Source organism: Ursus maritimus, unplaced genomic scaffold (genome assembly GCF_017311325.1).
Source record: "Ursus maritimus isolate PB19 unplaced genomic scaffold, ASM1731132v1 scaffold_9, whole genome shotgun sequence".
In the NCBI taxonomy this organism is placed as follows: Eukaryota; Metazoa; Chordata; class Mammalia; order Carnivora; family Ursidae; genus Ursus; species Ursus maritimus.
Genome location: NW_024427107.1, coordinates 61854270 through 61866335, shown reverse-complemented (window position 1 = coordinate 61866335; position 12066 = coordinate 61854270). Strand labels below are relative to the sequence as shown.

The following is a 12066-nucleotide window of genomic DNA, read 5'->3' as shown; positions in this document are numbered from 1 at the left end:
CTCTCTCTTAACAGGCTGGTCCATTCAGGTCCGGGCAAAGGATCGCCCCAGGCTGGTGTGGATCTGTCCTTCGCGACGCGAACGGGCACCAGGCAGGGGATTGAAACCCACCTGTTCAGGGCCGAGACCAGCAGGGACCTCTCCCACTGGACCAGGAGCATCGTGCAGGGCTGCCACAACTCGGCAGAACTGGTCACCGAAGTCACCACAGGTGAGCACGCTGGCTCTCAGGGCACCCACGCGCCCTCTACTCCACCCCCGTCTCAACATCGTTTCCAGTATTGGCCTTCTGGGCTCTTTGGAATTCCAGAAGTGAACTTCAGTTCTTCCAAATTAGGCCACTCTATGCCCTACTCAAATGTAAACCTTTTCCCATCTCCATTCAAGAAAAGTTGGTAATGGGGGGAGTCAGATGTCATTTTCCTACCTGTGACCCGTGGGTGGCTCCCTGCAGGCACGAGCTTCCAGGGACCAACTAGCAGGGTTCTTGTTACAAACAGCGGAGAGTGACTCAGTAATTTATCACAGAATAAAATTCTTGGAAATAATAATGTTGGTAGCTCACGGAATTGATCAGAAAACTGGGGCACCAGTTTGTGAAAAAGAGCAGGAAACAGAGGCATGAGGGGGTGGGGGGGTGGGTGTTCAATAGCAAAGGGCAGAGCCTTGGGAAGATGGGAGGAGCCACCAGTGACCCTGGTCTGAATGTTGGAGCCAAGACAGAATGGAGGGAGCACACGGTGAGCACAGCCGCGTTCATGCAGAGCTCTAAGGAAGGGCTAGTGAGTGGGGGGAGTGCGATTTACATGGATGACATGTGTGTAGAAGGGAGGAACCCTTCTGCACTGTCCTATTTATTGAGTCTACTCACAACGTGCCAGGCATTTCATATACTGTCTCTCAGTGTTTTCCACACTGGGAGAAACAACCCTGTTATGGGTCCAGAAGTCAATGAGTTGAGGCAAGACCAACATTTAAAAAATTAAATTAAATGGAATACACACAACGGTCACTTGTAACGAGGGCACGTATGACAGAGTAGCTGGTATCCTCAACCACAGTCTTCCAGTAAATCCACCTCTGAGTCCCACTGGTTGCTTCTTAGAATACTCTCTGTTCACCCTCTTCTATCATGTTTTCTTGCCTGTTCTTTCATTTCTGTCTGTCTCTGAGGAACCAGCACTAGGTAAGAGCCACAGTGTGGGATTTAAGTCAGAAAGGTCTAGATTCAAATTCCAGCCCTATTTCTTTCTTAATCTCTTTCTTACTCTTACTTGCATCTCTAGTTTTCTTCATCTGTAAAAAGAAGGAAATAATAGTACCCACCTCACAGAGTTGTTGTCAAGAATGAAGAGACATAATCCAGGTAAAGCTCACAGCACGGTGCTTGGCCATGAGTAACGCTCACTACGTGTTATGATTCGTTGTTACTCTTGTCATTATGTCCCCAGACCTGCGCTGTCCAGGATGCTAGCTTCTGGTCATGTGTGGCTATTTAAATGTAATGTAATTAAATGAATTCCTCAGTCACACGAGCCACGTTTCCAGGGCTCAGTCACCACCTGTGCCTACCTAATGGCTACCATGTTGGATGGTACAAATCTAGAACACTTCCATCATGGCGCAGAGACCTATTGTACCTCTCTGCTCTAGAGGAAGAGATTTCCCACAAGACATCTCAGGTACAGCATTGCCAAACTTTAGCCACGCTGAAAACAACAATAGAAATACAGTTCTTTTTGTTTTACTCCTAAAATCCTCAGATTGCTGACCTCCACCCCCAGAGATTGTGGTTCAGCCATTTGGGGTTGGGGCCCAAGAATATGTACCTGATAACATCCCGGCTGGTGCGGATGCTGCTGGGCCGTGGAGCCTTCTGGGAGCAGCACCACGCAGGGAGCAACCTCCCCCAGGAGCAACTCCCTCTCAGGAGTAGTCGAAAAGATGGGACAGAGGTCAGTGTGTGGTAGGGCTTCTCCACATTTCCTCTACTCGTGCAAACATGAAAAGGCAGATGTTTTGTAGAATGCTCAGCAACTCCAGGAAAATCCGTGTCTTTTTGTAATTGTCCTGAAACTGATTGGTGCCCCCACTCTTTCCCATCATGGCTGGAAACCTTTTGAGAGTGTCGCCGAAGCTCTTATTTTTAGGCTGAATCTGTATGGCAAGAAAAACTGGAGTTTTAGACCTGAGAGTTGGAAAACCAGAAAACTAGACTTCGTGAACTGATAGGTGTAAATGCCAGAGAAGTGCACGCTCCTTGCAAGAAATTCAGGAGTGTTCTAGAAAAGAATGGAGAAGGCCAAGGGGATTTGGTTTAGTTTACATTCCACAGATTTTGTAAAATCTTTCTTTCTCAATAAGCTGAACTCTGCTCGGACAGGAAAGCCATGCGGCCGTTGGTACGCCAGCCGAAGGAAACAACAAAGCACCGTGCACACTGAGCTAGCCGGGTGGGGGGGGAAGGGATTCCACAATGACCACAGGTGCAACCCAGTCACAGATTGAACGATGCCTTCAGGGAGTTGCGGAGCGGGCTTACGTTTTAATCAGAGCTTCAATTAACTTGCTAATGTGTTCGATTTGTTCTGTGTGGATTGAGAACATCTTCAGATAATCAGTTCCATTATAAAAAGGCCGGAACACCAGCTGAGGTCAACTAGAATTCAAAGTAACCGCAATCAGTTGATTCTGAATATCTGAGGGCATAGCTTTAAAGTTCAAATACAGAGGAAGAAAGAAGAGAAACATGTTTAGAGCTCATTTGCTCACTTATTCTACAGGTAATGGAAGTAGAGAGTGTCAAAACCGAGGATTCAAGGTGGGAAGCCGTACCTACACCCGCGCCACTGTCGTTGGCCAGCCTAGGACTGCGGGGACGCAGGGGTCTCCGGACCTTCTGAGAAGATGAGATTTAAGGAGGGGCTGAGCTCAGAAGGACTCAGAAATCTATTAGAGAGTGTAGTGCGTCTTTGGGAAATATCAACCCTTAGTTACAAATTGAAAGATGCCTGTGGGAAGTCGGAGGAAGGGGTACATTTTTAACCAGAGTTTCAATCTGCTCACCTCATTCTGTGAGCAGGTAGGGTCCCCTATTTCTTCCCCCCAAACCCTGAAGGCCCCCCCCCTCCAGTTATTACTATGACACTTTGCTAAAGTCCCTCTTCACATCCCTCTATATCCTGACTGCCAGAGTATGAGAAAGATACACGGCATGGAGTGGAAAGAACTGGAAGTTTGAATTCTAAGCCACCTCAATTGTGACACATTTCACCTGTCTGAACTTTGTGGGGTTTTTTTGTTTTTTCACCTGTAATATTAAGCTACGGTCCTGCTTCAGAAGTCTGCGGTAAGGTGAAGTTCAGTTTGGTTTATAAAACCGAGCTGAGCTAAGGATGCAACAGAGCAGTCCTAACGCCCTCTTTCTCCTCCCAAGCCCCATCCCCAGCCAGGAAAATGTCCTGGTTTCCCTAAAGAGCTTTCAGATGTATATGAAGGTCTGAGCCAATTTACTTGCCGGGGTCTGTTAAATGTGGTGTTCTGTGAGGCAAAAAATCCAATCTGATACCTAATAACCTTTTTCAGAACTCTTTGATCAAAGGTTTAAACCTTCACAAGTCCTCCTAAATAGGAACTAGGATTCTGGGGCAGTCCCCCGTCCAGCTCATAAGCTTCCAGAACTATCTTTTCCTAAACGCAGTGAGGACCACACATAAAAGCCAGTGCCTGTTCTGATCAAGAGGTTTTAGTTTTGTTCCTTTGGATCAGAGGGTCCCTTGTGACCAGCCCCGGAGAGGTCTCTGAGTGTCACACGGGGCAGAGACAGGAAGCAGCCTTCTCCATGGAAGGAGCCACGTCTGATATCTCTCTGCAGCCCAGCTTCCCCAGGACCCACGATCATCAGATTGCCAGGGAAAGTTTTAAAACACTCGTTTCTATTTATAAAATGAGCTTCGTTTGACTTTTTAAAAGTTACAAATGGGATTATTTTTAAGCTCCCCACTCCCGACTTCTCAGGTGTGTTAACATGTGTTAACACTGGTAGTGGAACGGAGGAAGGCTCACTTCTTTCACCAGGTGGTGGGCATAGCAATGGGTGCGCACACGTGTGTGTGTGTGTGTGTGTGTGTGTGTGTGTGATGATGACGGCTCAGAGCTAGCTTACCCTCAATCAAATGTCAGGTTTTTTTTTTTCCCCGACCCCCGAGACAAGGCCAGTGGAAGGCAAGTCCACCTGTCTACCTATGTGCTGTCAGAGGGTTGGATAAAGGCTAGAGCCCAGATAAAATTCAGTAAATCCCAGCAAAAAGAATTCTTTCAGCTTATTTCCCTTGGTTTCATGGGACAAGTTAAATTACAGTATCAAAATCAGTCCAAGGAGAATATTTTTGTGAGCAATGACTAATTTTCAACTTGAGAAGAAATGTATGGCTGGCCCTGGGACTGAGGAGCCTTGCAAGGTAAGTGCCTGGGAGAATGGACGGACCTCGCTTCATACCGTGCTCTCTCCTCTCCCCTTCAGCTTGCACCTACAAAAACCAGGAGTGCCGCCTGACTGTACATTACGAGAACGGATTTTCTATTACCACTGAACCACAGGAGGGTGCCTTCCCCAAGACAATCATACAGTCTCCCTATGAAAAGCTGAAAATGTCTTCAGATGATGGAATCAGGATGCTGTATTTAGATTTTGGAGGCAAAGATGGCGAGATTGTAAGTGTATTTCTGTACACGGGGTGATTTCATATATTTTTCATTGGGCATCACATCTGTGAGGGCTCACAGACATAACACGGCCTTAGTGTTTATCTAGCCATTGACTATTTACAAAGTACTTGTAGGTTCATGTCTTATTTGATCCTTGAAAAACTATGATTAGATCCAATTATTCCGAAGTTCCTCATTTTCCACTAGCATACCAACTAAATATTTGAATCAAGTAATCTTTTAGAAAGTCAGCATTAAATTCTTATCAAATAGGGTCCCACCAGCTTCAAAATGCACCATTTTTTTAAAAAAGGTTTATTTATTTTATGTGAGAGACAGAGAGCACATGGAGGGAGTGAGAAGCAGGCTCCCCGTTGATCAGAGAACCCAACGTGGGGCTCTATCTCAGGACCCTGGGATCATGACCTGAGCCAAAGGCAGACGCTTAACCAACTGAGCCACCCAGGCACCCCTGCATCTCATCTAACCTCGGCATTGTGCTGGTGTCGGGGGTGCAAGGATGTAAGCCGAGCAGGGAGAGCCAGGTGGGAGGTCTCCGAGGAGCACAGCATGTGGGGAACACAGAGGTGGAGGGTTGGGACCAAGGGCAGAGTAGAAGGGGCAGCAGGAAACAAAGAGAGACTTGGTTAGCAATACCCACGTGGAGAGAAGGCCAGACAAGAGCCCAGAAGTTTCAGGCTAATGGCAAATAATGTCTAACAAAATTAGCAAATTTGTCAAAGTAACTTTTATATTTCTATCAATAATATGCAAATAGCCAGTGTGTTTAAATTCATGATTTCCTGCGATCATTACTGCCTATTACAATAAAAAAGTGTATTTCTTTAGTTCCATGGAAGGGTGAGAGTCGCCTGTTCTTTCCAGCAAGCGTAGCTACTGACCCTCTCAGGAAGACACAGCATCTCACGGAAGCGTCAAATGCGGGACTTTCAAGAGGACCTTGATTCTGTCATAACTAGGCTCTGTTTAGGTCCCTCCTAGCCACTAGGTTAGTCAACAAATACTCCTTGACGTCCGCTTGATAACGGGGATAGGGAATACAGAAAATGCAAAAGTAAACTTCAAATTTAAAGCTCCAGCGACTTCAGTTAAACTTCTGGCCTTCCACAATCCCTCCCTCTGCCTCCAGCCCCATCAGTGACTTCTCCTCTGGGACTGGGCTGCTACTTCTCTGGAAACCACTGGGGGGACCCAGCAGAGGCTGACTGAAGGGGAGGGCCCAGACCACCCTTGAGAGCCGAGGGCCTTCATTTCACAGTCGCAGCGCGGCTGCTGTGGTCAGTGCGAGCTGCGCTTCCCCCACGGGGGCCACGGGCGGTCGGGAGGAGGGCGACAGCCTGTGCCCGACCCCCGATCGGAACTCACGTTCAGAGAACCGTTTCCGGCCAGTCATTTTCCCAGCCTTTAAAGTGGGTCCGCAGGATTTTACGGGATTTTGTCGTCGTTTGTGTGTTTCATTGACTAAGTTCAGCCTGAAGCACCTGTTGGGAAATAAACGAGTGGTTTGAAAGTCCGTTTTACTAAGACTTGTTCGGTTACTGCTCTAGCCATCATTTCTGCTCTTTCCTAAAGGTGACTGCTCCCTGGCAAAAACCCAAAAACCCAAAAAACAAAAGGCTCTCAAGCCAAGGCTATTTTTGCCTGTGAGGAAAATCACTTACGTCTAAAGTTCAGCCTTTCTGAAGCCTGTAATCACAACCCGACTTGGAAGAATGAGGCAGGACTGAGTTTTTGCGGCCAGTCGGTTTGGCTGAGAAGTGCAAGTTCACGCACAGCGTCCCCAGGCCTTGTTCCGCAAGCCCAGAGGCGGGCATCGCCAGGCCTTTCCCCACCCCTTCTGCGGAAGGGGGCGGACGCGGGCTGTAGGAAATGGAATAAATTGAGGGTCAAGAGACCCGTGTTCTGTTTCTGCGTCTGTAACTGACTCACCAGTTGTCTCGGGCAAGTCCTTCTATGTCTTTATGTAAAATGTAGTGACTGAAGTAGGTTCCTTCCCAAAGTGGCATTCTGTGTCAGAGAGACACAGTCCTGTGATGCCATCCGGACTCTGACGTCACGGGCCCCGCATCTGCATCCACACTTACTCTCCCCTGTAAGATGCGAGATCTCAGGAAGTTTTAGAACTTCTTCAAATACAACATGCAGATAATGGCAATAAGCACACGGGGGTTTTGTGAGAATTCAGTAAGACAGCGTAGAGGAAATATTTAGCACAGGGCCCGGTTCGTGGTCACTATAACCCTAACGTTGCTGGATGATGTTACACATCCAGGTGGTTGTTCCCCAACAGTGTCATCAGCAGACAAGAATTAGGGACAGCTCCTGCAGGTTTGCTGACTTGGGTCAGGTGATAAAAATTCCACCTGACTCTTCTCCTCTGGTCATGTGCTGGGCCACACGTAGGAAGCGCTGAGAAGGGTAAGACTTGAGCAGGGGCCGTAACAGGCGACGCACATGCTTGCAACAATCCAAGGGGACAGGACACTGGGGACACAGCTGCGTAGCAGCCTGGCTTCCCTATTCTGAGTTCTCACACACAGCGTCTCGTTCAATGCTGTCGTTACCCTGTGAATTAGGTAGGATTGGGGAACATTTTAAGTGACTTGTCCAAGATTATATACCTCTAAAGTGTTGGGGTTTTTTTAAGTGTTAAAACCGGGACTCAAACTGAATCTTTAAATGTGAAATTTAGTACTGCTTCAAGCTGGGCCTGACCCGACATAAATCACCTCACTGTTGTGATGCCAGAAACAAATGGTTTCAACAGTCAAGAAAGGCAACATCAATATTTATGCTATTGGTAGATATAAATTTCACAGAACCTATTCCGGAAACAAAGACAGATGTAAGAAATTAGTTCAAAGAGTTGTTTTTTTAAATCCCATGGGGGGGCGGGCAAGGATTTCAAACCATAATTGCTCTAGTTAACACAAAAGCAGGACGTGCACGGATCTTTTGATGTGCAAATCGCTCTTCTGCATCAAGCCTCAATTTAAACCGCTCATGCCCTCTTCTCTTGAAATTTCAGCAACTGGACCTTCATTCCTGCCCCAAGCCGATTGTTTTCATCATTCACTCCTTCCTGTCCGCGAAGATCACAAGACTGGGCTTGGTGGCCTGAACAGAGGGCTGACCTGCCCTTGAGAAAAGGAGGGCTGCTGGGCCACTGGAGGGTGACATCGGACACCACGAGGGGCGCACCAGACGTGGCACGCCACGGTCAGCTTTAGATCCCCGAGTCCTCCGAACTGCCCCAGACTTCTCTGTCAGCTGCACCAACGGCAAGGGGGGGCCCCAAGAAAGCACCACGAGGACTCTCAGAAGAAAACTGGCTTTTTAGAACAGTAGAAGGGTAAAGAGGTGAGGGCGATTGGAAATAAATACACAGCCTAGCTTTGAAATAATGACAATCAAGGACATCATGAACATGAGAACAGTGCGTGCAGATCTTAATCAGACCAGTTTCTAGGCAACTGGCTCACCCAGGTAAGCAAGAGCTGAAGAGATGAGGGATGGACACGTTCACCTCTCTCGCCCCCAGTAACCGCGACCCCTTGTTTCATTGTGATTTATTTTCTGCTTGTAACTGAGTTGACTTTTGCTGGTAAGGAAAGAGAAGTGCTTCAAATGGAAACCCACCTTTTATTTAAGTATGAAGCAGCTGTAATTCTTAGTGAGTTATCTTTCAATGAGGTAGAATGATTCTGAAGCATTCTCATGAGCATATGCTGAGCAGGGATTAAAGAAAGCATCGGACACTGGTCTGAGCTGTGAGCTGGTAGAATCTGAGCCATAGCAGCGTGTTTCTGTTGCAAAGCTTTGCGGTGAGGACAGTAAGTGTGCTTGAGAGATGATTGACCGGGCTGTGGTGCCCGGGAGCCGCGACTGACAGCTTTACTTACAGAAAGCAAATTATGGATATTTTTTTAAAAGATTGTCATTTGAGATATATATATATATAACATATATCTCATATATATAAATATATATATAAACAACTCACATGAGGTTAATTATCCCCATTTCGTGGTTTTCAGTGGAAGTACTGAGCAATGTATTGACCCTTGTTGCTGCCTGTGCGTGTCTGCATGCATTTTCAAACCAGTCCTCGAGCAGCCTCATGTAATTCCAGCGTCCACAGCTCCTAGAATTCCAGGGAAGTCATATAATGACCTGATATTTTTCTACAAGAATATTTTCAGACAACATAGAGCATATTACCAATTTAATGCTTTTATTTTTACCTTTCGATACAAATTTACCAAAAAGACACCTATTTTATTTGATTTTGGAGTCATCTTCTTCGAACCTTTTAGCTCTAGAGTGTCTGTAAGCATTTGTAACCCTTCTTTCCCCTACAAATGCTCTGGATTCAATCTGTGTGCTTGTTCAGAATTGTCTTTCAGCAAATACCTATGCAAAGAGCTTTTAAAAGTGCAACTGTTTTAAAGGAATGTAACTTTGCCCGCGGAGACACATATGTTTATTGAGTTACAAAGCAGCGTCCAAAGTATGTATCATGTGACACTAGTTCCAAAGGGCATTGACTGAGAGGTGTTTTGTTGGGGGGGGGGGCGGTGAGAATAAGAGGTTTGATGATCAAAAATGTGTTAAATATCGAGGTAAGAAACAACAAACAGATTTCATGATTGTGGGCCTCCTCAAAGACTTCAGTGTACACATTGTGATTCTTCCACGGGAGATCCCGTGTACCATTCCTACACTTACTCACGGAGCTCCTTTCTGACAGAGCATTTTATGAAGCAAGTGTTTTAAAAAAGAACAAAAACAGGGTCGCCTGGCTGGCTTGGTCCGTAGAGCATGCAGCTCTTGATCTCGGGGTCTTGAGTTCAAGCCCCATGTTGGGTGTAGAGATTACTTAAATAAAATAAAATAAAAAACAAAAAATACTTTGGGAAACACAGTTTTAGGTCACTGATTTTTTTTTTTCGGTTTCCCATTTTAAAATGCTGAAGAGTGAATTCCCACCCTGAATATTACAGGAAAGCTTTGATGCATTTGTAAATTATACTGCACTCTTTCATTACATATTTTCGAAGTCACTGGAATGTTGTTATACAAGAGAATTATGCATTGTAAATAACATTAAAATACATGTATTAATGTCAATAGTTAAGTTCAACAATATGTAATCTAAGGTGCTCAGTACTACATGAAGTATGAGTTAATTACTCAATTAAATTGCAAAGATCCTATTCTATATTTATAGACAAATTAAAATGATCATAATTACAAATATTTCTTCATCACTTAAGTTTTAGACTGATTAATATCTGGGTGGGGGTCAACAAATTACATTCTCTGCATTTATAAAAACTTAATTTAAATATTTATATTTTAGAAAAATACATTTCAATAAATTAAAGCATTTTCTGAATTAAAATGTATTAGCAAGAAGTAGACAACTTTACTAAGAGAATTGTGTGGATGACTCCTTGTTTTTTCCTTCAAAGTTAAGTGTATCATATTGGAGAGGCGATGATGAATCAATTTCAAGTCCTCATTTTTCCTTATTCTGGACTGAGGAAATTACAATGATTTTACACTGTAGATTTTAATCTTGTCTTGTGTGTTAAGAATGTTGTGAATGACACACAGTCAGATGTCTGGATCATGCCGGGGTACAGTCAGCGAATCAACTGATTCATTTTGGGGAATTTGTTTTTGTCCAGTCTGCTCTGTGCTTAATCCATTTCTTATTTGAATCAATGAATTATTAAATTCACGTTTGTCCCTTTAAGGGCAAATCAATACATATGACTGATGTTTTAACTGTACTGAGTGGGAAGCCACCCATTTGCTGGTAAATGTGGTTAGGCAAGCCCTCAGCGTTCCAGGGATTTAAAGAAAGCCAATGGGAATATAGTTAGCAATCTCTTTTCTGACTTGAACGAAGTAGAAGAAAAACACCATAAACCTCTCACAAACACCCAGGTAGAGGCGTTTAATTAATTCTTTCAATTGATGTAATTAAAATGCTGAAAAATGCATTTGCCTGAAATTAATGAGTAGAGCCTTTCTGGCCTTTCTTTTACAAATACTAGATATTCCAATTTGGGATTGGAGTGGACTGGGGTGAGGGAGTAATTTTTGAATGTACGTTGAGGTAAAAAAAAAATGTGCCTATGTTTATAGCACCACGGATATCATGTAAAATTTATATATGAATTAAATAAATATTCACCTCTGAATATGGTGGATTGGCTGGTGGTTTCATGACAGCCACAGAGGGAGTGTGAAGACCCAACTTGCTAGTCTCTTCCGCCAGGACTGGCTCTAGAAGCTGCCAATGGGTACAGGGGATGCCACTAGAAAATATGGTGTGTGTGGGTTTTTGTGTATAATTTCAGGATGGGTCTGCGCCTGGGGCTTAGGGATCTTGGCTCTCATTTTAACTAAATTTTCATGGGATTTGGCTTGTACACCGAGCTCCAAATACTCAAAATCTCTGAAGTACTACAACTTGGTTGGTGTTTAAATTGCTTATAACTAATGTTAGTCTAAGGCTGTGAAGTCCTTTTACCATTTGAAAATTTAGTACTATTGAGATTACATTTAAAACTGTAGAATCTCACTATTGAAGAGACTTCAGAGGTCATCAAGCTCAGTAGTGCCCAACGTTTGTTTATAATTATCACAATACTGCCTTAGAATCTTAGGGTATCTGACTTGCTAGTAATGTAGCGATGCAGTATATACATATAAAAATGAATATACACCAATTACATTTTTTAAAAAGTCTGTACCACCTAGAGTCATCCCACACACCCTGCTGGTCCAAGTACTGCATTTGGAGAAATGCTGACCTTGTATATATTTCCACTAACCTCAGCACCCCTTACCGTTGTTCATTCTGCCTGAAATTGAAAGTTTTCAGCTATAGGATGGGAGCTCCATCTCTCCCGAGGCAGGTCCTTCCACTGCTGGATGGTGAGCGTTGTTGCAAAGTTCTTATATTCTTAGAGCCAAAACTTAGGGTCTGCCTTTCAGTCATGACCCTGTTCTACCCTAGAAAACACTGGAAGTCCGATCTCTTTTCCACATGAATGTCCTATAGAATAAAAAGACATATCAAGGCAGGGGGCTACTAGGAAATAGAAAATGATATGGAAATGGCTTTAAATAGAACACCTAATATTCCTTGTTTTTATCGTTAAAGAACCGATTGGCCAAGATTAAAACTCTACATAATACCTACTGGTGGAAGAGTGATGGGAAAACTGGCATTTATTTATACAGCCATTAGTAGATATACATTTGGCAATAATTTGGAGGGTAATCTGGCAATATCTATAAAAATTTTAAAACACATGTACC

The 12066-nt window shown here is 44.3% G+C and overlaps 1 protein-coding gene across 1 annotated transcript in view; it reads left to right on the top strand.

Annotated features, from left to right (window-relative positions):
- Window positions 1-10944, top strand: part of SNTB1 (syntrophin beta 1) — a 219306-nt gene extending 208362 nt beyond the window's left edge. The window contains exons 5-7 of the mRNA XM_008689364.2: window positions 15-211; window positions 4523-4713; window positions 7757-10944. Coding sequence (XP_008687586.2) covers window positions 15-211; window positions 4523-4713; window positions 7757-7849 — 481 coding nt within the window. The 3' untranslated portion in view covers window positions 7850-10944. The remainder of the gene's footprint in view (window positions 1-14; window positions 212-4522; window positions 4714-7756) is intronic.
- The last annotated feature ends 1122 nt before the right edge of the window (window positions 10945-12066 follow it).